A 27095-nucleotide genomic window follows, 5' to 3' on the forward strand; every position below is an offset into this window, starting at 1 on the left:
GGGGTTGATATTCATCGATACTGATTCGCGAGTGATATAAAACCAAAAGTGACATGTGCCGAATTACGTGTTTCGTGTCAACTGTGTCGGTCAGCAACAACCATGGATTGCAGTGAGGATTGTTGTGAATGTTAACCATCATCATTGCATGTGACGAAGTACTTAAAATCAGCAACCAATAAAAGATATAACTGCAATTAAATGTGTAAGGCGAAGGTAACAACTGCCTCAGAATTTGTGTGTTAATAGATAATACACATCAGTTTGTATATTGCAACCTTTGTGGCCTATAATAATAGAAAAACTTTCAATCATCAACTATTCGATCTCAGAACAACCGCACTTGGTTGAAATAACCCCGAAACCACAGCAGAAAAATCAATGGCCTTTCATCCATTAAGTACACAGTCACATAATCATAATAATTAACTGTTTGTTGGCTTCGGTAAATCACACAAAACCCAATAAAGGACATAATAGGGGTGTTTCAACCTCTTCAATTTGCCTCCTATTTTGGACTAATAACCATAACGGTATTTCTCTCAGATGTTATAGGTATTTCAATGGCAAGAAATAACGCCATATAAATTTTGGACATGATGTTTTCTTAATACGTAACTGTAACACAAATACAAAGAGTAATGAACAAAAGCCTACATCTGTAATAACTGCTCTCTGCCAAAACAATGATTCACCTTTTATCTCTTGCATGAACTGCTAGCACAGTAACTGATGTCGCCACACTAGCTCCCCCCCCCCCCCCCCCCCCATCTCCCTTTTTAAAGCTGGGCTCTCCAGAACTTAACCTGTTGGCCAGCCTTCATGATAACTGGTTGGAGACAAGGAGGATCATGGCAGCAGCTCGTGTCTCCTGGAAGGCTGCAGTGGCACTCAGCATTGTAGGCTCAGCACAGGCTGGTGGAAAGCTGACACTGTGGTGCTGTTGAAGTTTCCTGCTTGTAGAAGTCAGGCTTGAGTCACTCTATGGAGACTGCTGTTCCAAAAAAAATGGTTCAAATGGCTCTGAGCACTATGGGACTTAACATCTGTGGTCATCAGTCCCCTAGAACTTAGAACTACTTAAACCTAACTAACCTAAGGACATCACACACATCCATGCCCGAGGCAGCATTCGAACCTGCGACCATAGCAGTCGCGCGGTTCCGGACTGAGCGCCTAGAACTGCTAGACCACTGCAGCCGGCCTGCTGTTCCAGTCAATCTTGAAAGCTTTCTTGTCTTTTGAAAGCACTCTGTAGGGATCAATGGACATAATGTTGGGTGCATTGTATCATCTCTGAGCCAGAAAAGTGATGCTGTAAACAGATCTTCATGGATGAAAACTTTTCTCTCTCCCATGCCTGACAGGTTGGCTTGTATGCAAATGTCTCATCTGAGAGCTGAGCTGTCATGGTAACTCTGTTACTGTTTATGGAGCGATTGGGTGAAGTGGTGCTGGTACAGTGAGTTCACATGACACACACAATTGCTCACCATAGACCAAGTGGGCTGGTGAACACTGCAGATCCTCCTTTACAGATGCCTGCAGGCCTAAAGCATATACCAGTGGCAAGGCGTCCAAATACATCAGCGCCGCCTTTAGAGTGTGATACAACCTCTCCACCATTCTGTTACTGATGGGATGGTAGCTACTGGTGTGAAAATGGTTGTAGTTGCATAGCTGAAGAAGCTCATTAATAGGTGTGAACCAAACTGGCATTCATGGTCAGTCATAATGGTTTGAAGAACACCAACATCGAAAACTATGTAAGGAACAATGCCTATGCAACTGTCTCTGTGGAGAAAACTGGTGTGGGAGTACCTTTGGGCCACTTTGTAAAATGATACACTACAGTAACTAGTTAGTGGTGACAATCAGAGTTTGGTAAAAGTCCTGCTATGTCCACATGTATGTGTGAAAATCGTGCTGTCGATGTTGAAAAATGCACAACCATTGTGAAGGAGGAAGGAGATTAGTGTTTAACGACCCATCAGCAGTTAGGTCATTAGAGATGGAACACAAGCTCAGGTGAGCGAAGGATGGAGAAGGAAAGCAGCTGTGCTGTTTTGAAGGAACCATTTCAACATTTGTCCTAATCAATTTAGGGAAATCATGGAAAACCTAAATCAGGATGGCCAGACATGGGTTTGGACCATCGTCTCCGTAATGTGTGTCCAATGAGCTGACCACTGTGTTACCCCACATGGACTGTGCGAAGGCATGTCGGCTGACTTTACTGTGCTGGAAATTGAGGCAGAAACACGCCCACACTCAGCAGTCCTGGATTTCTAACCACAGTACCTTGCTCACCACTAACCACGCTGTAGCCCGGATTAACCTGGTGGAAGTGTATGGACATTGTTTGTCCTAGATGTGTCACACCAGAAACTTGTTGCACAATATGGAACAGAAATACATCACAGCTGCAAGGCTGTGTGTTCACTTTGGAACTAGTCATGCAGCCCTGTGTCCTCTTAATGTAGGCTAGTGCAATTTTTTGACAGGCCATCAGAGACAATGTTCTTTCTACCAGAAATGTGGTGCAATCCGTTGTAAATTGGGCAATATATTCTGCTTGTCTACACTCCCATGGTGTGTCATGATCTGCTGTGCATTGGAAGAAATAAGTTAGTGGTTCATGTTCAGTAAAAACTGTAATATGTCTTTCTTCCACAGATGATTGAAAATGTTTAACAGCTACCTCAATTGCTAACAACTTGCAACTGACAGCACATCATTCTTCACCTGCAGCATAAGGTGCTGTGAGTAAAAGGCAAGTGTTTGGCATTGACTATATCTCTCTGTTGCAGTGCTGCGGCAATTGCATTTTGGCTCGTATCCACTATTAGAGCCAATGCGGCACTAATGTGCAAGTGAGGCAGCCATGCTGCTTGTCCCAAACAATGCTTGAATTAATGAAATGCCATCTCATTCTTCAATGTCCAAGATGCCTTTCAAATACTGGTTGTATGCATGCCTGAGTGCAGTGTGGTAAGTGATTCTTGCTGACTTGCCATTCTTGGAAGGTGTTGGGTAGTAATTTAACATTCCCAGAATTCTGCATAATCCTGTGTAGGTTGTTGGCAAAGGCATGTCTCGCACTGTTGCCACATGTCCAGGAAGTGGTGACAGACAGGCAGCTGAGATTACACATCCCAAAAATTGCACCTCTCACTTGCCTACACCATGTTCCTACAGGTGCTGAAAAAGCTGCCACAGGTGATTCAATGCTCGCCACAGGTGATTCAATGCTCCTCAAATGTAGGTGAAAATATGAAGATATCATTCATGTAACAGAATAGCAATGACAACCCATGCAACACTTCATGTATAAAATTCTGCCACGTCCGTTCAGTATTTCTCAGTCCAAAAGGTATAAATTTGTACTAGAAAATCTCTAAAGGTATTATTACAGTGGTTTCCTGAAACTCTTTTGGTGCTACTGGAACTTGCAAAAATGTCTTTGTACTATCAGCTACACTAAACATCCGAGCATGAACGATCGCACCATTAACAAGAGGCACAGGCTAACGATCGAGACATTGAGTGCCCTGTAATCCCCGCATGATTGCCAGGAGCCATCTTTCTTATATATCTTGTGTAGTGGGGATGCCCAAGAACTATGCCCCAGTTAATACCTGCTTTCAACAGCTCCTCAAACGCTGCTTGCTCTGCAAGGAGTTTGTGAGGCGGAAGCCTCCTCGGACAAGCTGCAACAAGTCGGCCAGATGATGTGTGGGTGTAGTGCAGTTTTGAGTGGTGACACTTAGGTGGTAGCTGGATGGGTGAACACTGGAAATTCCTGGAGTATATGCCCTAAAAGATTGCTGCCAGTTACTGTAGTAGTGGTTTTCATTGGCCAAAAAACATTTAAACTCATGGTCAGCATCATGTGAGATGCACCAGGTGGTTTCCTATTTGCTGTACAGGCGTAGTTGACTCCTCATTTACCAGTACAGATGACAAGGTTGACAGATTGGCAATGCAGCTCTCTGTAATTAAATGATAGTTGACTAAATCCAGCGATAGATGTAAATGAAACAAAAATCCACACTGAGTATGGGGTCAGCAACATTGGCAAAATAGGCTCATGTTGAAAACCCAAATCTAGTGTTATTCTTTGTTCACCTTAAAGTTTCAAAGCATGAATCGTTCACCATGGTGAGATTATGCTTTGTTGGTGTGGCAGGTGCAATATTCAGCTGTTTGGGGTAAACACTCACTTCAAACCCAGAAACTATGAAAAATAATGATCAAAAGTCTATATAAATAATAAATACTCTCTCACAAACCAGCAATTCATATTTTATATCTTGTGCTGGCTACTTGCACAGTTACTGATGCTGCCACAATATCCTCTCATCCATCACTGAAAGTTTGGTACATTGGAATGCTTCATCAGAGGAAAATACCTCTATTTGCATAGACTTCTGGTAACATTTAATGTGGTCTTGTTCCTGTCCATTTGAGTATTACTCAAAACTTTGTTGTGTCATGTTCTTCAACACTCGGCTGAATTTTGGCATGTGATGCTGCACTGAAAAAGTGTCTTATGTATCCACTGCCTTCATTCTATGAATGTGTAGGTCTGACTATTCATTGTCATTCCTTACCTTCTGCTCCAGACATAACATTTGCCCCTGGATAATCCTGGAAGTAAAGAAATATTGTTCTCTCATTCTCTTTAGTATTTTGACGTATCCTTTCATATGAGTTTTCTGAAATGAATGTATAACAGAGAAAGGAAATGTGCATTGAACTAATGTTGATAGCATAATCTCAGGAATACTCTTAGGTTGATGTCAGGACATTTTCCACTTGATATTTGCTTCTATGTAAAAGAAACAACAATACATTTACTGAGAGAACATCTAAAATTTATCCCACAGAAAGAAGAGAATGAGCACTAAGTTTTTGAGTCACCAGCAGCTTTACTTATTATAAAATATAACTTTGTTGGATTTTTATTTCCACTAAGTTTACCGCAAATAAGAAACTATGGTAAAATCAAACAATGGAAACTCCAGGTAGTGGTATCAGCAATTCAGGTAAAGATAGATTGCTACTTACTCTAAAGAAGACACATTAAATTGCAGGCAGGCACAATTAAAGGACAGTTACTCAAAGCTTTCAGCCACAGCTTTCATCAGCTAAAGGCATTATGGTCCAAGCTGCCAGAGTTGGTGTGAGGTGTGCTTGCTAATGGGTATGAATGATCTGTGTTTCTCTTTTGCTGATGAAGGCTGTGGCGAAAAGCTTTGTGTAAGTGTCTGTTAATTGTGCTTGTCTGCAGCTCAACATGCCTTCCTTATGGTAAGAAAATATGATATTGTAGAGTTTAAGTTGTTTCAGCAATACTTTTGAGGTTTGGTTGTTTGAACTGCAGCAAAATGGAAGTATTACAAAATACTTAGTAAACAAAGGTACTTTTGTATAACTGGAGAAATGAGTACATTACAGCAGAGTCACCAATTTTATTTAAGTATTTGATGAAATTTTTATATGTGTTGCAATAAAAAACTGGTTTTTCACTTAGATACTGTAATTCTGTATTTGAAAATTGGCTAAGTAATGGCACAAGTATACAGTTTCCTTAAGGTATACAATATTGTGGAGAAACAAATGTTTATGTCAGAGTTTCTGAATGAATATTCCATTATGTCACAAAGTGTGCACTTGAGTGAACCTTCATGAGAGACTGAAGCACCTCAGTAAATTGAGGTCATAACTTGATTTTATGCATATGTGCTCAGAGTTTTCAGGAAGAGAACTGAGGCACTGGGTTAGCAGTAGCTAGTGAACATTTAGCAGAAGCCAATGTACCTGGGTGCACAGATTTAATCTGTCATAGAGGTTCAGTCTTATGTCTGTTGTTTAGAGAAGTTTTTGTTTGCCATATTAATTTGTGCTCAGGACAAAACAGTCTTGCTATAAATTTTAGAGACATTAATTTGTGCTTTTTGCTTTCAATTCTTTTTAAAGCTTTCTTATTTAATGCTGAAGAACTGTCTCAGCCAGATTAAAAAACTTCAATTTAGTAGAGCAAAAGTAGGATAAAAAGCATTACTTTTATCATAATTTGAATATTGAGTGTATCAGTAACTCAATATGTAATGGAAGGTATTATCTGCTATTATCTAAGAGCACAAATTTTTATTGTTCTGTGAAAACTCCCTGAGAGTGAAGCAATTTGATCAAAATTTCACAATCAAACATCTGCAATAATCGCCTTTTATCTCATATGAATGTGTCCACACATAAAAATATTATTTTTGTTTTTCTATAATGTATAAAATACACACTGTCTGTGCTTAATTTAGGAACAATTTATATAAAAATTTATTGTGTGTTTGCACAAAACCAGTTTTCTCTTGAAGACATGTAGGTACTGGATTTGTGGTGTAAGTCAGGCTACAAGCTCCATATAATGGAGAATAAATATTACACATAACTTATACCACAAATTGTTAAAGTAAAAGATGCACTTTTGAGTGTTTCTTTGTAGAAACTCTTAGAAAAGACAGATTTGTTGATTTGAATTCGCTATTTCAGTTCCGGCATAGTTGTTATAACCCTTTCTGATCGCTGTATGTTGCGATATTTATGAATTCTTAAAAAAATGTATGAAACAGCTGCAACTGCACTAATTATTACTGCAACTGTAGCTACAATTGTAACTGATGTATTTGTGAGCTCTCCTTGAACTTGTTGAGGATGGACATCATATTGAAGATCTCGTTTAACTAGTGAATGTGACCGAAGATCATTTTCAGTGCCAACCATAAGCCCACGTACTCCGATTGTTATGGCAACAACTTGCTGCTCAACTTCCCGTTTGGTCACGTGATGTGTTTGAGAAATGTTTTCTTCATCAATGCTGCGATGAAAAATTTTACGCCTGCGACCAATTTTTTGAGGTTCAAACAGCCCTGTGGAAAGTACTGTAATTTAGACATCATTCTTGAAGCAGTTTCTCATGAAAACATATATTAATAAAAGGTATATAAACATACATAAAAACCTAATGCTGTTTATAAGGATTAACTTTCTTACTGTCCCTCATATACCAAAAATAGTTATGTATTTATGGATGATGTTTTACTAGAATATTCCACTGTCATGTATTATTCACTTAGGTATGTACATGTAATGACTGCATCACAACAAAAAGGACTTGCTTTTTATGTAAACTGCTGCTCAGTATTCATGTGATCTGCCAACTCCAAGCTAAGTAGAAAGATTTACATTTCGATTTTGTTGTTGATTTTACACAGTTTATTATTTGAGCACACAAAATGTCTAAATCATATCATAAACTTTACATCACAGTCACAGAAATGTATAACAGTTGGTGTGTCTCTGCAGATTAGATACTCATGGAAACTTATTTGAATATTTAAAGAAATGTCCAATACTCCTTAGCATGGATGAGAATTTGTGATGATTATCTGCAGGCATCACGCAAGAGCACACTCTGTCTCTCTCTCTCTCTCTCTCTCTCTCTCTCTCTCTCTCTCTCTCTCCCTCTCCCTCCTCCCCCCTTCCCCCCCCCCACACACACATGCAGTTAATGATGCACATATATAATTACCTAAAAATGAGGAACAGTGAAAAATGATACTGCTTTTCCATGAACATTATTCTGCTACTGGTGAACTGTTTGTGCAAATATAACAACCAGGATGATATACAGATGATTTTTGAAAGATAATACTTATTATTTGTATGAATGGGCCTTATTTACAGAGAAAAAAACTTTTCTGTAGTGAAATTATTTTTAAATTTCTCAAGATTCCCAATTTCTTGCAGTTTGTCTATGAGATATGAATAAAAAATTTTGCACAAGTGCAAATAACTGACTTTTTACCTAATACTATGATTGAGCCTCCACAAGAACATCACTTATAATCTACTTGCATATATATGAAAGTATGGCAAGATCCTCAAGGAATCCTCTGTATGATATTTAGCTGTCAACTCCACACACATAATAATTTAATTGTGACAATGCAAATGCCAGTATGTAATCAACAAATAAATAACTCTCGTTATGGTGTGGGTTCATATGTCTGGCCTTGCACCTTGCACTGTGAGTGGACCAAGGGTTTTGTCAGTGATAGGGTAGGACATCATACGTCTGAAGTCATGATTGATCTAGACCAGCTAGTCTGCCATGGGATTCTGCTGCTATGTCTCCAGACAGAACCCACAACTTCAGCAACACTGATCTATGTCCCAAAACCCATATATCATTGCCTACCTCCCTGCAGTGCCACCAGGTATTTGTCTAGGCCAGCACCATCTATGGCTTCAACATTCATATATCATTGCCTACCTCCTTGAAGTGCTGCCAGGTATTTGTCTAGGCCAGCACCATCACCTACACCTTCTCATTATTATAACCTCTGCAGTCCATAGCAACAATCTTAATTCTCTGTGCAGATAGTGTTCATCTGAGCAGAGGCGACACCTATTCCACCTCCAGTGCCACACCTGACACACAGACTTCACAGGTACACTTTTGATACAAATAACAGTGGCAACATGTCGTGGCATAGAAGCAATGAGGCCATGGTAGGTCCCTGGAGGGAGTTGGCTCCACATCTGCAGGCACAAGTCATCTAATTCCCGTAAATTCCAGAGAGGGAGTCAACGAGCTCTTATGCTAAGTTCAAACAAATCCCAGATGTCTTCAATTAGCTTCAGATCTGGTGAGTTGTGGGCCATCACATCAATTGGAACTTACCACTGTGTTCCTTGAACCACGCCGTCACACTCCTGGCCTTGTGATGTGGTGCATTATCTTGTTGAAAAATGCCGTTTCTATTGGGAAACATGATTGTCCTGACTGGGCATATGTGGTCTGTATCTGGTGCCTGATACTCCTTGGTCATCATGATGCCTTGCATGAGCTCCACTGGACCCATGAATGCCCACATGAATGTTCACAAGAGCACTATGGAGCAGCTGCTAGATTGTTTCCACCCTGCAGTACAAGTGTTAAGGAGTGGTTCCCCTGGAACACAATGGGTTTGCGCCCTCCCATCAGTATAATAAAGAAGATATTGGGATTCATTAGACCACACAGTGCTCTGCCACTGCACCAATGTCCAGTGCCAATGGTCAAATGCCATTTCAGTCAGGGTTGCTGATTGTGAGGGCCCATTGTATGAGTGTTTGGTGCACTGCATGTTCAGACATACTTGTACCTTGCCCAGCATTAAAGTCTGATGTTAGTTCCGCCACAGTTTGCTACCTGTCCTGTTTTACCAGTCTGCCCAGCCTACAACATCCGGCATGATGTTAGTTCCACCACAGTTCGCTACCTGCCCTGTTTTACCAGTCTGCCCAGCCTACAACATCCGGCATCTGTAATGAGGGAAGGCCGTGCAACCCCACGGTATCTGGATTTGGTTTCACTACATGTTGAAGATGTTCACCACAGCACTCCTCAAACATTCAAGTCATGCAGTTTCCAAAATGCTTGAGCCAAGTTTCCAGGCCATAACAATCTGCCCTCGGTCAAATTAAGTTAGATTGCATGTCTTCCCCATTCTGCACACGGACATCCCGCTCACTGATACTACATGCACTGTGCATGTGTCTGACTAGCAGTCATTCCTCACCAGGTGACAGTGCTATCGCCTGGGCATGTTTATATCAATAGTAGGTCAGAAGGGGTAATGTTCTGGCTGGTAGTTAATGATTTGGTTGTACTTGATACCCCCACCCTGTACAACTGGCTAATCCTGAAAAAAAGTGATACTTTGATAGAGATCCTAGCTCACTTTGTTCCTAAGTCATCAGTCCATATCAGGGCATTTTTAGCACCATGTGATAATTAAAGAGGGAGGGTTTTTGTATCCTCACTAAAAGACTACAGGCATAACTGGCACAAATTGTGTTGAGACTTAGGCCGCATTAAGATGCTATTCATTGTTCTGCTGTGATTTTTGGATTTCCTGTGATTCTGTTTTGGACTGGAAATATTAACCATCTGGCAGCTTCAACTTTTGGGTGGAGATTTGATTAGCCTTGCTCTTTTGACTGTGAAGATGTACCTTATGTAACCTGGGATCTACACTTGAACATGGATCACAGCACTCAGTTACTTTCACTATTAATGTTTCTATTCTGTTTGTAGCAGGACAGTAGAGATCAATAGGGTATTTCTTTAAATTCTGCATATACTAATACCACGTAAGTGTACGATAGTGGCATCAACTGCATAAAGAACCACATGAATGATTTTCAGAGCTGAGGATTGAACTGTACACACATGAGTATGCACATATGTGCACATGCACATGTGTGTGGCTGCACACACACGCACACACACACACACACACACACACACACACACACACACACACACACACACACACACACAAAACAAACAAAAGCAGAGACAAAAATTTTATCTAAAACAAAATATGAACTTTGTTGACTTACATGAATGGAATGCATGGTATCTAGGATCTTGATCCTTTCCATGAAAGTCATCCTTGGAAACTACTGGTACAGATTTCCTTGTTGTTGTCCTTATTATAGGAAATATTGCAGAACCATCTTCTCCATCAAAACAGTCTGCATCATCTGTTCCAGGGAAACATTTAGGGGGTTTCACATCTGTTTCAATATTTATTGTGCTGTCAGCTGCACAGTTCTTGTCTGGGGACCCTGGATAGCAGCCAGATGGTACCTCTGGCTTTACTCCAACTGTGGTTGAGACAACAGGTGGTAAATAACTTGGACCAGGAGTTGATGTCCGAGGTACTGTTGAGCATCTTGGATCTGGGGACCCAGGGAAGCATAGTGGTGATGAGGTTGTGTACGGAGGTGAAGTTTGGCATCTAGGATCATTTGAACCTGGAAAACATATTGGAGGTAAAATAGGTTTCTTAGTTGTCGTTGGACACCTTGGATCAAGACTACCTGGAAAACATTCTGGAGGATGTTCTGTAAGACATGGACAGTAGAATGGTGTTGTAAATGTAGGTGGTGCTATAGTTGTAGGTATTGATGGTATTTTAGGACACCGCGGATCAGGTGAACCTGGATAACATATTGGAGCACGTTCAGTAGTGGTTTGTGGGCATCGTGGATCTGGAGAGCCAGGATAGCATTGAGGTGGCGAAAATGTAGTAGTTGTAGGCCTAGGACATCTTGGGTCGGAGGATCCAGGATAACATACAAGTCTAACAGTTGTTGTGGGGATGGGGTAAGGAGTAGAAGTTTGTGGACACCTAGGATCAGAGGAGCCAGGGTAGCACTGAAGACTAGTGGTTCTTGTTGTGGTTGTTGTTGGCCTAGGGCATCGAGGGTCCAGTGAACCTGGGTAACATGATGGCTGTCTCGTAGGTGGCTGAGTAGTTGTTCTTGGACATCTGGGATCAGTTGAGCCTGGGTAGCAGACTGGAGGTTTAATAGTTGTAGGTGGTGGGAGGTAAGTGCTTCCTGGAGTACTTGTTCTAGGTCTCGTGGTCGTTTGTGGACAACGTGGATCTGGCGAGCCTGGGTAACACACAGGCGTGCTTGGTGTTGTATACGGTGGTGGACACCTTGGATCAGTTGAACCTGGGAAGCACCTTGGTGTTGTGGGAGGTTTTGGACAACGAGGATCAGTTGAACCAGGATAACAAACAAGTCTTGGAGTAGTGGTAGGTGGTGCATATGTTGTAGTCTGTGGGCAGCGAGGATCTAAAGATCCAGGGAAGCAGCGTAATGGAGTTGTTGTGGTTGTGGTAGTGATTGGTTTAGGACATCTTGGATCTGTAGATCCTGGGAAACATCTTGGTGCAGGGGTGGTGGTAGTTGTTTTAGGACATCTGGGATCTGTAGATCCTGGGTAGCATCGTGGGGGTGGAGTTGAGGTTGTAGTTGGTCTTGGACAACGGGGATCTAGAGAACCTGGATAACAGATGGGTTGTCGTACAGTTGTGGTAACTGGTGGTAGGTAAGTGCTACCTGGAGTAGTTGGCCTTGTTGTAGGTTGTGGACAGCGGGGATCTGTTGAACCAGGAAAACATCTTGGTGTTGTAGGAGGTTTTGGACAACGGGGATCTGTAGAACCTGGATAGCAAACAGGTGGCTTTTCAGTAGTAGTAGTTGGTCGGTAAGTAGTGGTTGTTCTTGGACACCTTGGATCAGTCGATCCTGGATAGCAAACTGGTTTGCGAGTGGTGGTTGGTGGTGCAAATGTAGTTGTTTGTGGGCACCTGGGATCAAGAGATCCAGGATAGCAGCGTGGAGGGGGTTGTGTTGAAGTTGTTGTAGTAGGCCTTGGACATCTGGGATCTGTAGATCCTGGGTAACATCTAGCTGGTGGGGTGGTTGTTGCTGGGCATCTGGGATCTGGTGATCCAGGGTAACAAGATGGTTGTCTTGTAGGTGGCTGAGTAGTTGTTCTTGGACATCTTGGATCAGTTGAGCCTGGGTAGCAGACTGGAGGCTTAATAGTTGTAGGTGGTGGAAGGTAAGTGCTACCTGGAGTACTTGTTCTAGGTCTCGTGGTCGTTTGTGGACAGCGTGGATCAGGCGATCCTGGGTAACACACCGGTGTACTTGGTGTCGTATACGGTGGTGGACATCTTGGATCAGTCGAACCTGGGAAGCACCTTGGTGTTGTGGGAGGTTTTGGACAACGAGGATCAGTTGAACCAGGATAACAAACAAGTGGGCGCTCTGTTGTAGTAGGTGGTCGGTATGTGGTGGTAGGTCTGGGACACCTAGGGTCAGTTGAACCAGGATAACAAACAATTCTTGGAGTAGTGGTAGGTGGCGCATATGTTGTAGTCTGTGGACACCGAGGATCTAGAGAGCCTGGATAACAGCGTAATAGAGTTGTTGTGGTCGTGGTAGTGATTGGTTTAGGACATCTTGGGTCCGTAGATCCTGGGAAACATCTTGGTGGAGGGGTGGTGGTAGTTGTTTTAGGACATCTGGGATCTGTAGATCCTGGGTAGCATCGTGGGGGTGGAGTTGAGGTTGTAGTTGGTCTTGGGCAACGGGGATCTAGAGAACCTGGGTAACAGGTAGGTTGTCGCACAGTTGTCGTAATTGGTGGTAGGTAAGTGCTACCTGGGGAAGTTGGCCTTGTGGTGGGTTGTGGACAGCGAGGATCTGTTGAGCCAGGAAAACATCTTGGTGTTGTAGGAGGTTTTGGACAACGGGGATCTGTAGAACCAGGATAACAAACAAGTGGGCGTTCTGTAGTAGTAGGTGGTCGATATGTGGTGCTCGGTTTGGGGCACCTTGGATCAGTTGAGCCTGGATAGCAGGGAGGTCTAGCAGTTGTTGTGGATGGTACAAATGCAGTGGTTTTTGGGCACCTGGGGTCAAGAGATCCAGGATAGCAGCGTAGAGGGGGTTGTGTTGAAGGTGTAGTAGTTGGCCTTGGACATCTGGGATCTGTAGATCCTGGGTAACATCGTGCTGGTGGGGTAGCTGTTGTTGGGCATCGGGGATCTGGTGATCCTGGGTAGCATGATGGTTGTCTTGTAGGTGGCTGAGTAGTTGTTCTTGGACATCTTGGATCAGTTGAGCCTGGGTAGCAGACTGGAGGCTTAAGAGTTGTTGTTGGTGGGAGGTATGTGCTACCTGGAGTACTTGTTCTGGGTATCAAAGTTGTCTGAGGACAGCGTGGATCTGTTGAACCTGGATAACAGACAGGAGTTGCTGGTGTTGTTTGTGGTGGTGGGCAGCGTGGGTCTGTAGAGCCTGGATAGCACCTAGGAGTGGTTGGAGGTTTGGGACATCGGGGATCTGTAGAACCCGGATAGCAAACAAGTGGCCTTTCAGTAGTAGTAGTTGGTCGGTAAGTAGTCGTTGTCCTTGGGCACCTTGGATCAGTCGATCCTGGATAGCAAACTGGTTTGCGAGTGGTGGTAGGTGGTGCAAATGTAGTTGTTTGTGGGCACCTGGGATCAAGAGATCCAGGATAGCAGCGTGGTGGGGGTTGTGTTGAAGTTGTAGTAGTAGGCCTTGGACATCTGGGATCTGTAGATCCTGGGTAACATCTAGCTGGTGGGGTGGTTGTTGCTGGGCATCTGGGATCTGGTGATCCAGGGTAGCAAGATGGTTGTCTTGTAGGTGGCTGAGTAGTTGTTCTTGGACATCTTGGATCAGTTGAGCCTGGGTAGCAGACTGGAGGCTTAATAGTTGTAGGTGGTGGGAGATATGTGCTTCCTGGAGTACTTGTTCTAGGTCTCGTGGTCGTTTGTGGACAGCGTGGATCTGGCGATCCTGGGTAACACACAGGTGTGCTTGGTGTTGTATATGGTGGTGGACATCTTGGATCAGTCGAACCTGGGAAGCACCTTGGTGTTGTGGGAGGTTTTGGACAACGAGGATCAGTTGAACCAGGATAACATACAAGTGGTCGCTCTGTTGTAGTAGGTGGTTGGTATGTAGTGGTAGGTCTGGGACACCTAGGGTCAGTTGAACCAGGATAACAAACAAGTCTTGGAGTAGTGGTAGGTGGTGCATATGTTGTACTCTGTGGACACCGAGGATCTAGAGAGCCTGGGTAACAGCGTAGTGGGGTTGTTGTGGTCGTGGTAGTGATTGGTTTAGGACATCTTGGGTCCGTAGATCCTGGGAAACATCTTGGTGGAGGGGTGGTGGTAGTTGTTTTAGGACATCTGGGATCTGTAGATCCTGGGTAGCATCGTGGGGGTGGAGTTGAGGTTGTAGTTGGTCTTGGGCAACGGGGATCAAGAGAACCTGGGTAACAGGTAGGTTGTCGCACAGTTGTTGTAATTGGTGGTAGGTAAGTGCTACCTGGGGTAGTTGGCCTTGTGGTAGGTCGTGGACAGCGAGGATCTGTTGAGCCAGGATAACAAACAAGTGGGCGTTCTGTAGTAGTAGGTGGTCGATATGTGGTGGTTGGTTTGGGGCACCTTGGATCAGTTGAGCCTGGATAGCAGGGAGGTCTAGCAGTTGTTGTGGATGGTACAAATGCAGTGGTTTTTGGGCATCTGGGGTCAAGAGATCCAGGATAGCAGCGTGGAGGAGGTTGTGTTGAAGTTGTAGTGGTGGGTCTAGGGCATCTCGGATCTGTAGAGCCTGGGTAACACCGTGCTGGTGGTGTGGTTGTTGTTGGGCACCGAGGATCTAGTGATCCCGGGTAGCAAGATGGTTGCCTAGTAGGTGGTTGGGTGGTTGGTTTTGGACATCTTGGGTCAGTTGAGCCTGGGTAGCAGACTGGAGGCTTAATAGTTGTTGGTGGTGGGAGGTATGTGCTACCTGGAGTACTTGTTCTGGGTATCAAAGTTGTCTGAGGACAGCGTGGATCTGTTGAACCTGGATAACAGACAGGAGTTGCTGGTGTTGTTTGTGGTGGTGGGCAGCGTGGGTCTGTAGAGCCTGGATAACACCTAGGAGTGGTTGGAGGTTTGGGACATCGGGGATCTGTAGAACCTGGATAGCAAACACGTGGCCTTTCAGTAGTAGTAGTTGGTCGGTAAGTAGTGGTTGTTCTTGGGCACCTTGGATCAGTTGATCCCAGATAGCAAGCTGGTTTGCGAGTGGTGGTAGGTGGTGCAAATGTAGTTGTTTGTGGGCACCTGGGATCAAGAGATCCAGGATAGCAGCGTGGTGGGGGTTGTGTTGAAGTTGTAGTAGTAGGCCTTGGACATCTGGGATCTGTAGATCCTGGGTAACATCGCACTGGTGGGTTGGTTGTTGCAGGGCATCGGGGATCTGGTGATCCTGGGTAACAAGATGGTTGTCTTGTAGGTGGCTGAGTTGTTGTTCTTGGACATCTTGGATCAGTTGAGCCTGGGTAGCAGACTGGAGGCTTAATAGTTGTAGGTGGTGGGAGGTATGTGCTACCTGGAGTACTTGTTCTAGGTCTCGTGGTCGTTTGTGGACAGCGTGGATCTGACGATCCTGGGTAACACACAGGTGTGCTTGGTGTTGTATATGGTGGTGGACATCTTGGATCAGTCGAACCTGGGAAGCACCTTGGTGTTGTGGGAGGTTTTGGACAACGAGGATCAGTTGAACCAGGATAACAAACAAGTGGTCGCTCTGTTGTAGTAGGTGGTCGGTATGTGGTGGTAGGTCTGGGACACCTAGGGTCAGTTGAACCAGGATAACAAACAAGTCTTGGAGTAGTGGTAGGTGGTGCATATGTTGTAGTCTGTGGACACCGAGGATCTAGAGAGCCTGGATAACAGCGTAATGGAGTTGTTGTGGTCGTGGTAGTGATTGGTTTAGGACATCTTGGGTCCGTAGATCCTGGGAAACATCTTGGTGGAGGGGTGGTGGTAGTTGTTTTAGGACATCTGGGATCTGTAGATCCTGGGTAGCATTGTGGGGGTGGAGTTGAGGTTGTAGTTGGTCTTGGACAACGGAGATCTGTAGAACCAGGATAACAAACAAATGGGCGTTCTGTAGTAGTAGGTGGTCGATATGTGGTGGTTGGTTTGGGGCACCTTGGATCGGTGGAGCCTGGATAGCAGGGAGGTCTAGCAGTCGTTGTGGATGGTACAAATGCAGTGGTTTTTGGGCACCTGGGGTCAAGAGATCCAGGATAGCAGCGTGGAGGGGGCTGTGTTGAAGTTGTAGTGGTGGGTCTAGGGCATCTCGGATCTGTAGAGCCTGGGTAACACCGTGCTGGTGGTGTGGTTGTTGTTGGGCACCGAGGATCTAGTGATCCTGGGTAGCAAGATGGTTGCCTAGTAGGCGGTTGAGTGGTTGGTCTTGGACATCTTGGGTCAGTAGAGCCTGGATAGCAGACCAGTGGCCTCTCAGTCGTGGTAGGTGGGAGGTATGTGCTACCTGGAGTACTTGTTCTGGGTATCAAGGTTGTCTGAGGACAGCGTGGATCTGTTGACCCTGGATAACAGACAGGAATTGCTGGTGTTGTTTGTGGTGGTGGGCAGCGTGGGTCTGTAGAGCCTGGATAGCACCTAGGAGTGGTTGGAGGTTTGGGGCATCGGGGATCTGTAGAACCCGGATAGCAGACAAGTGGCCTTTCTGTAGTAGTAGTTGGTCGGTAAGTAGTGGTTGTTCTCGGACATCTTGGATCAGTTGATCCGGGATAGCAAACTGGTTTGTGAGTGGTAGTTGGTGGTGCAAATGTAGTTGTTTGTGGGCATCTGGGGTCAAGAGATCCTGGATAGCAGCGCAGAGGCGTTTGTGTTGAAGTTGTAGTAGTAGGCCTTGGACATCTGGGATCTGTAGATCCTGGGTAACATCGCGCTGGTGGGGTGATTGTTGCTGGGCATCGAGGATCTGGTGATCCTGGATAACATGATGGTTGTCTTGTAGGTGGCTGAGTAGTTGTTCTTGGACATCTTGGATCAGTAGAGCCTGGATAGCAAACAAGTTTGGCTGTGGTGGTTTGTGGTGCAAATGTTGTTGTTTTTGGGCACCTGGGATCTAGAGATCCCGGAAAGCAGCGCAAAGGAGGTTGTGTTGAAGTTGTAGCTGTTTGTTTCGGACATCTGGGATCTGTAGATCCTGGGAAACATCTTGGGTAGGGGGTAGTAGTCGTAGTAGTGAATTGTGGACATCTGGGGTCTGTAGATCCTGGGTAGCATTGAGGTCTTTGAGTTGTGGTTGTAGGTGTTTGAGGGCATCTAGGGTCTAGTGAACCTGGATAACATCGTGATGGTGTCGTTGGAATTTGCTGGGTAGTTGGGATGGGGCATCGAGGATCTGTGGCACCAGGGTAGCAATTTGGTGGTAACTCTGTTTGTACTGTTGTTACCTGGGTTTCTTGACACTTCCCAGTGCATTGTCCGGAGCATATCTGGAATAAAACAAATAAATTCTTACAGTTAGTGAAGGCACTAGTTAGAGGAACTAAAAGGTGAATATCCCTGAATTTTACTTGTTATCTTAATACTGGTTTTTTAATTTATAATTTGTTATAGTGACTTCATCTCGTATGATCACTATGATATGTGTAGTACTAATTCCTATGTTGTTGAAATACATAATCGTTTGTCTTACTGCTTTGGGAAGCTGGAGTTGGATTATTTTGCAGTAAGGCATACTGTTATTTTAAATGATCATCCAGAGCTTATAATTTGCTTCCAGGTTAAAGTTCCCTTCAACATCATTAAATTAGTTGACACTGAATTATCAAATGACTTATTGTGAAGTTCAATACATTTGTATTTTGATTTCACATGTAATTTTTGCTTGTCAAAGATGGAATCTTGTAATCTTTTTTCCATTGCAATTCTGGATAGCAGCAATTATGATATTGATTCTGGTGATAATTTAACCTATAAGAGTATTTGGTAATTAATACAGCACAAATGTTCTGATGGCCAATGGAACTTTTTAATTTGAGCTCAGTTATTCCCCTTAAATGCCTGTTATGATAGTTTTTGTCTGTAGACTTTTGTGAGAGTTAATTTCTATGGTGGTAATATGTGTGCACGCAATACACACACACACACACACACACACACACACACACACACACACACGCACACACACACACACACACACACACACACACATATATATATATATATATACATATATATATATAAACAAAGATGAGGTGACTTACCGAACGAAAGCGCTGGCAGGTCGATAGACACACAAACAAACACAAACATACACACAAAATTCAAGCTTTCGCAACAAACTGTTGCCTCATCTTTCCTGATGATATGTGTGTGTGTGTGTGTGTGTGTGTGTGTGTGTGTGTGTGTGTGTGTGTGTGTGTGCGCGAGTGTATACCCGTCCTTTTTTCCCCCTAAGGTAAGTCTTTCCGCTCCCGGGATTGGAATGACTCCTTACCCTCTCCCTTAAAACCCACATCCTTTCATTTTTCCCTCTCCTTCCCTCTTTCCTGATGAGGCAACAGTTTGTTGCGAAAGCTTGAATTTTGTGTGTATGTTTGTGTTTGTTTGTGTGTCTTTCGACCTGCCAGCGCTTTTGTTTGGTAAGTCACATCACCTTTGTTTTTTGATATATACACACACAACCTTGTGTCTTTGTACGTGCGGATGGATATGTGTGTGTGCGAGTGTATACCTGTCCTTTTTTCCCCCTAGGGTAAGTCTTTCCGCTCCCGGGATTGGAATGACTCCTTACCCTCTCCCTTAAAACCCACATCCTTTTGTCTTTCCCTCTCCTTCCCTCTTTCCTGATGAAGCAACCGTTGGTTGCGAAAGCTTGAATTTTGTGTGTATGTTTGTGTTTGTTTGTGTGTCTATCGACATGCCAGCGCTTTTGTTTGGTAAGTTACATCATCTTTGTTTTTAGATATGTTTTTCCCGCATGGAATGTTTCCCTCTATTATATATATATATATATATATATATATATATATATATATATATATAGTTCCAGTTTCCTGGGTACTGGTAATGAGCCTCTTCTACTTCATCCTGTCCAAATACACCTGTTCACGGAGATCATCATCCAATGTCCATCCTCTGGTCACTAGATCAGCCTTACTCAAGTCCATCCATCAGGTTTGAGGTCTTCCTTGAGGTCTTTTCCCATCCACCTGTCTTTTCAATTTATTTTGGCTGTTCTAGTTGGCTCCATTCTCATCACAGGTCCATACCATCGAAGTCTAGGTGTGCTGATTTGATCTATTGGGGATGTCTTTATTCTGGCTTCTTTCCTCACCCCCTCATTCCTTAACTTGTCCATCTTGGTCTTCTGGATGGTGGATCTAAGAAATTTCATCTCTGATGGTTGCTGCCTTGATGATTCTCTTTTTGTGAGGGTACATGTTTCAATACCAAAGGTCAATATTGGTATGAAATAGCTATTAAACATCTTCAGTTTGGCTGATTTTGGCATCAAGTCATCCCACATACAAATGATCATACTTGGTGGTAGAATTCAGTGGTCCTTTTTGTACTCTGCTGGTGATTTCATTTCTGACCAAATTATCACTGGAGATTACACTTCCAAGTTACGGAAAACTGTCCACACACTCTAGTTGTGGTTCCCTAGTTTTACACTTGCTGGTTGTCCATCTCTGTTGACTGCCATCACCACTGTCTTAGTCTTGCTGATGTTGAGGTTATATTTCTGGGACTGAGATTTCCATTCATTGAGTCTCATCTGTACTTCCTCTTCAGTATCACCCCATATCATGATGTCATCAGCAAAGGCAAATGCATTCAGTTCACCTGACTTTTTCTTGACATTCTTCATTGTAGTATCAATAACAGTGATGAATAATAGTGGGGACAGTGCACTTCCTTGCTGAACTCCACTCTTGGTCTCAAACCTTGATGATCATCCTTCCCCAATTTGTACACAGTGAGTAAAGTCTGTGTACAACATCTGAATTTTTCTTATTAGTCCTTCAGGCACATTCTTTTTCCCCAGGCATTCCCAGATCGTATCCCTTATAACACTATTATAGGCTGTTTCTATATCAGGGAATACATGACCAGGTTCTTGCCTTTCTCCCAATACTTTTCCATCAACATATGGGTGCTAAGAGCTAGATCTATTGTTGATCTGTTACTTCTGAAACCATATTGTTTCTCCTCCAGCTGTGGTTCTGTGATACTTCTCAGTCTCTTTTATATGATCTTCTCAAGTATTTTCAGCCCATGAGACAGTAGCATTATTCCTCTATAGTTGTTGGGTTTCTGCCTGCTACCTTTCTTAGACAGGGGAATTATTACACCCTTGCTCCAATCCGCAGGTATTTTGTTATCTGCCCATGTGGCATTGAGAATTCGATGCAGCCGGTGTATGCCTTGGATACCTGCTGCCTTTATCATATCTGTGTTCACTTCATCTGTACCAAATAAAACAATCAATTGTAGATGATATAATGTATTAGAATGGATAAAAAACCTACTCACCTAGTGGTGGCAGAATACACACATAAAAGAAGGTTATAATTAGGCAAGCTTTTGGAGCCAGTGGCTCCTTCTTCAGGCAGAAGGGTTGAAGGGGAAGGAAGAGTGGTGAAGGAAAAGGACTGGAGAAGTCTGGGAGAAGGGCAGATTTTCGAAAAGTCACCCAGGACTGCAGATTGCTTTCCAAAATCTATCCCTTTTCCGAGACCTCTCCAATCCTTTTCCTTCATCCCTCTTCCTTTCCCTTCAACACTTCTGCCTGAAGAAGGAGCCACTGGCTTAGAAAGCTTGCCTAATTATAACATTTTTCTAGGTGTGTGTTCCACCATCACTTGGTGAGTATGTCTATCCATATTCATTCGGCCACTAGATATTATACATATTGTTTGTTTACATATAACCCACATTTTGATTGTACAGTGACATTTAAAAAGTATACTCTACAACTTAGAGTATATACACAACATATTGTAGCATAATAGGCAGATGACTTTTTACAGTGTATTAAGTTCTTCTTTACATTTTTATCACCAATTTCCTTATGTTTGAATTTATGTACATTTGTATTGTTTATCAAAACTGAATGAGAGTTAATTCTGTTTTCTTGCTTTTGTGTGCTGTCACTTGTGGATTTTCCTCCCAGTAAACCAAATAATTCGTTTATGGAATAAATGGATTTTTCTCCACTATTGTCCCGGCTGTGTGCTTAAAGGTATTAATGTTCATTTCTTGGCCAAAATTGTTTGGAAGCTATCTGAAGAGGTACATCCCCACAATCATTACACAACAATTTGTCCTGTATTGATTAGTTCTTAGTTTCCAAACTTTCTTGTTTCATATTGTTGTAAACTACCTCATCTGCCTACTACTACCATTATTTCTTCAGTTGTTCTCCTATGTTTGTGTAATTGGTTTATATTTCTAACACTAAAATTAGAAGTAGTATGGCCTCTGTGTGTGCAGCATGTTTAGATTAAGTAAAGGAAGGAAGTTCTCTTGTCATTATTGGCCTCTTCCTACTTGAATCCTCCAGTAGTCATGGATGTGTGAAGCATGTTGTTGTTGCTGTTGTTGTTGTTGTGGTCCTCAGTCTAAAGACTGGTTTGGTGCTGCACTCCATGTTGGTTTATCCTGTGCAAGCTGCTTCATCTCCAAGTAACTACTGCAACCTACATCCTGTATCTGTTTAGTGTATTCATCTCTTGGTCTCCCTCTGTGATTTTTACCCTCCACACTTGCCTCCAGTACTAAATTTGTGATGCCATGATGCCTCAAAATGTGTCCTACCAACAAATCCCGTCTTCGAGTCAAGTTGTGCCACAAATTCCTCTTCTCCCCAATTCTATTCAGTACCTCCTCATTGGTTACATGATCTACCCATATAATTTTCAGCATTATTATGTAATACCACATGTCAAAAGCTTCTATTCTCTTCTTGTCTAAACTGTTTATCATCCATGTTTCACTTCCATACATGGCTGCATTTCGTACAAATACTTTCAAAATAGACTTCCTGACAATGAAATCTATACTCAATGTTAAGAAATTTCTCTGCGTCAGAAATGCTTTCCTTGCCATCGCTAGTCTACATTTTATATCCTCTCTTCTTCAGCCATCATCAGTTTATTTTGCTGCTCAAATAGCAAAACTCATTTACTCCTTTAAGTGTCTCATTTCCTAATGTAATTTGCTCAGCATCACCTAATTTAATTCGGCTACATTCCATTATCCTCATTTTTCTTCTGTTTTTGTGAAGCATATCTGTAATTTATCAGAGTGAAAAGGAAGAAGAAAAGAACTCTATTTATTATACTTTCTTTGTCAGTAGCAGTACATCTTCCTGATACAAACAGAAACGTCCACAGTGCACAGTATATCATTGGCAAAATTAGTGCTATAAATGATGTCCAACAAAAAAGGAAAGCTGCATCTATTCAGACTAACCATTGTAAGAGTCTATACAAGCATTAAACAATGCATGGAATTAAAGCTCACTATTAAAAAAAAGATAACAATAAAGTCTGATCTGATACCTATCAATGTCCTAATAAACAGTTCTCTTCAGTTCCATACTGTAAAACTGTCTTCATGTTCCCACATAGGTAAAAAATATGTAGTGATTATAAAAAAAAGTGAGTGGAATGAGATATTATGATGGGACCTGGAATTCCAATCCAGTCCAGAGAGAGGGGAGGCAATTTCTAAGTGATGACAAACCGCATCACCAAAGTGTGTGGGTGGTTCAGTGTTCTGCAGCTATTTGCTCTGGTGGAGAACAAAAGACTCTATTTAGAACAATATGTAAAACCATCACAAGGAAAACAGAGCGGTATTGCATCTGATGTTGTCTGGCATATTTCTCACTTGCAGAATTCTTGAGTGTCTACCCAGGTCACATCACAAGTTCTCCACATTATTTTGATAAACAGATTCGTTATTTTTTTCTGGAGGTTCCTGTGCACAGCTCTGTTCATGTCAGTGTCATATATACATTGGCTCTGTGCTCCTGGCACTATCCGTGCAGCCGTCACAGTGTATAGTGAAAGAGTGGTGATGCCAAGCTATGAAATACGGTGTCTCCGCAGTATCACCATCAGCTTTGGACCTCACTGTACAGGAATGATTTGCTTTTGCTCAGTGCAGTGTAGGGTTCCTTGCTTAAATCAGTTGTATCTTTGTTAATTAGTCCAACTTTGGCCCTAATTTCAATGGCTTCATTAACTCGCAGTCAAAGAAAGAGGAAGACTGTGTAAGGATTTTCATTTTGTTATAATCTATAGAATGGCCATTCTTTAGTACTAAGGTCAGCCAGAATGATTTGGTGGTTCTGCATACTTCATTGTGATGTCTGTGCTTATAGCACCCCTCTTCCAGCATGCATACAATTTTCCCAGTGTATGATTTGCAGCATTGGCAGAAGGTTTTGCAGTCCATGGCTTTGGAAAGAACTATTCATGCCAAGGTCATAGGGGGTGGGCGAAATACTCATCTGACATTGTGTTGCTGTAAGAGTCTGCTGACTTTTCTGGTGGTATTGCCAACAAATGGGATACACACTAGTGACCTGTGCTCCTCTTTAACATCCTGCTGTTGTGTAGGTACAACTTGTGTAATTGGATACCTTATCTGCATGCCGTTGTACCATTCCTTCGGAATGTTGTCTCCTGGTGCTTCATCTCAGTTGGAAGACTCTTGGTTGTATATGGATTGTGCCCATTGAACAAGTGTGTGTAAAATGCCTTACGGGATTATGTAATAAAAGAGTTAAAAGAGGCTCCAAGACAGTGTAATTAACCATGATAGTGCCCACAACTGAGTGAAGCAAGGAACACTGCACTGAGCTGAGAAGAAGGAAATCATTCCTTTATAATGAGGTGACTGCATGGATAGCGATAGGAGCCACAGTCATTAGGAACCACCTGAAGATAGAAAAGAATCTGTTTGCTGAAATAACTTGGAGATTTTGATCCGGATGACTACTCAAGAACTGTATGAATGTGTGGTATTGTTATGCATTCAAGCTCAGTGTGCAGACACAATACATTCTGGGTCATAGTGGGCTTGAGCCAATTATTCCTGATTTTGGAACTTGTCTGTCACCTACCTAAAGAGGTTAGGGACACAATGTACAAGTTCAAAGTGGTACAAAGACTGGCAGCTTGCTTTTAATGTTCAGAAAATAATATTATGCACTTACCAAAATGCAGAAAAGTAGTCTTCCACGATAACTTTGTCAGTGAGTAACAAGTGGAATTCTGTCTATCTACATACAACACGGGGTGTAACAATTTGTGGGGATATAAAATTGAATAATAATATAGGTCAAAAGTTCAGAAGTAGGTACAGGAGATGACAGACATTCATAATTGGTAAGATACTGGGAAAATGCAGTTGGACTATGAAGGAGATTGGTTATAAAACACCTCTGTGAGTAAATCCAAACAAATTATAAAAATGTATGTACATATATATGTATGTATATCTGTTAGTGTATATTTATATATATGTGTATATACAAAAAACTAAGATGCTTTAACTTACCAAACGAGAAAGTGCTGGTATGTTGATAGACACAAAATAAAAAACACACAAACACACACACAAATATTCAAGCTTTTGCAACCCATGGTTGCTTCATCAGGAAAGAGGGAAGGAGAGGGAAAGACGAAAGGATGTGGGTTTTAAGGGAGAGGGTAAGGACTCATTCCAATCCCGGGAGCAGAAAGACTAACCTTAGGGGGAAAAAAGGACAGGTATACACTCGCACACACACACATCCATCCGCACATATACAGACACAGGCAGACATATGTAAATGCAAAGAGGTTGGGCAGAGATGTCAGTTGAGGCGGAAGTACAGAGGCAAAGATGTTGTTGAAAGACAGGTGAGGTATGAGGGGCGGAGGTTGAAGCCTGGTGGGTAATGGGAAGAGAGAATATACTGAAGGGCAAGTTCCCATCTCTGGAGTTCTGGATAGGTTGGTGTCAGTGCGAAGTATCCAGATAACCCGGATGGTGTAACACTGTGTCAAGATGTGCTGGCCATGCACCAAGGCATGTTTAGCCACAGGGTGATCCTCATTACCAACAAACACTGTCTGCCTGTCTCCGTTCACGTGAATTGACAGTTTGTTGCTGGTCATTCCCACATAGAAGGCTTCACAGTGTAGGCATATCAGTTGGTAAATCACTTGGGTACTTTCACACGTGGCTCTGCCTTTGATCGTGTATACCTTCCGGGCTACAGGACTGGAGTAGGTGGTGGTGGGAGGCTGCATGGGACAGGTTTTACACCGGGCGCAGTTACAGGGGTAGGAGCCAGAGGGTAGGGATGGTGGTTTGGGGATTTCATAGGAATGAACCAAGAGGTTACGAAGGTTAGGTGGACGGTGGAAAGACACTCTTGGTGGAGTGGGGAGGATTTCATGAAGGATAGATCTCATTTCAGGGCAGGATTTGAGGAAGCCGTATCCCTGCTGGATAGCCACATTCAGAGTCTGATCCAGTCCCGGAAAGTATCCTGTCACAAGTGGAGCACTTTTGGGGTTCTTCTGTAAGAGGTTCTGGGTTTGAGGGGATGAGGAAGTGGCTCTAGCTATTTGCTTCTGTACCAGGTCGGGAGGGTAGTTGCGGGATGCGAAAGCTGTTTTCAGGTTATTGGTGTGATTGTTCAGGGATTCAAGACGGGAGCAGATACGTTTGCCACAAAAACTTAAGCTGTAGGGAAGGGACCGTTTGATATGGAATGGGTGGCAGCTGTCATAATGGAGGTACTATTGCTTGTTAGTGGGTTTGACGTGGACGGATGTGTGAAGCTGTCCATTGGACAGATGGAGGTCAACATCGAGGAAAGTGGCATGGGATTTGGAGTAGGACCGGGTGAAACTGATGGAACCAAAGGAGTTGAGGCGGGGGAGGTAATTCTGGAGTTCTTCACTGTGGGTCCAGATCACAAAGATGTCATCAATAAATCTGTACCAAACTTTGGATTGGCAGGCTTGGGTAACCAAGAAGGCTTCCTCTAAGTGACCCATCAATAGGTTGGCATACGAGGGGGCCATCCTTGTACCCATCGCTGTTCCCTTTAATTGTTGGTATGTCTGGCCTTCAAAAGTGAAGAAGGATGAAGCTGGCTAAGGTAATGAGGAAAGAGGTTTTAGGTAGGGTAGCAGGTGATCGGCGTGAAAGGAAGTGCTCCATCACAGTGAGGTCCTGGACGTGCAGGATATTTGTGTATAAGGAAGTGGCATCAATGGTTACAAGGATAGTTTCCGGGGGTTACAGATTGGGTATGGATTCCAGGCGTTCGAGAAAGTGGTTGGTGTCTTTGATGAAGGATGGGAGACTGCATATAATGGGTTGAAGGTTTTGATCTATGTAGGCAGAGATACGTTCTGTGGGGGCTTGGTAACCAGCTACAATGGGGCGGCCGGGATGTTTGGGTTTGTGGATTTTAGGAAGTAGGTAGAAGGTGGGGGTGTGGGGTTTCGGTGGGGTCAGGAGGTTGATTGAGTCAGGCAAAAGGTTTTGTAGTTGCTTTCTAGTTGTTTTCTAGTTCACCTTTATCTCTCCCAATATATTTTTATTTTTATTTTCATTTTAGCCTCATGTTACACTTTCTACCTTCTAAATACCATGTCACCCTCACAACATCCCCACAATGACCACATCAAGTGTTATTTACATTCCCTCTGCAAACATTCCTTCGCCCTGGCCACATTATGCTCCCATATTTTATTTACTCAGGTTTGTCTGACATTTGGCATTACCCCAAAAGGCCTCACACTT

The 27095-nt window shown here is 43.1% G+C and overlaps 1 protein-coding gene across 1 annotated transcript in view; it reads right to left on the reverse strand.

Annotated features, from left to right (window-relative positions):
* Nucleotides 1-5472: 5472 nt before the first annotated feature.
* Nucleotides 5473-27095, reverse strand: part of LOC124805680 (mucin-2-like) — a 164166-nt gene continuing 142543 nt past the window's right edge. The window contains exons 7-8 of the mRNA XM_047266248.1: nucleotides 10453-17761; nucleotides 5473-6929 (exon numbers count right to left, since the gene is read on the reverse strand). Coding sequence (XP_047122204.1) covers nucleotides 6544-6929; nucleotides 10453-17761 — 7695 coding nt within the window. The 3' untranslated portion in view covers nucleotides 5473-6543. The remainder of the gene's footprint in view (nucleotides 6930-10452; nucleotides 17762-27095) is intronic.

This window comes from Schistocerca piceifrons, chromosome 7, assembly GCF_021461385.2.
Source record: "Schistocerca piceifrons isolate TAMUIC-IGC-003096 chromosome 7, iqSchPice1.1, whole genome shotgun sequence".
Classification (NCBI taxonomy): Eukaryota; Metazoa; Arthropoda; class Insecta; order Orthoptera; family Acrididae; genus Schistocerca; species Schistocerca piceifrons.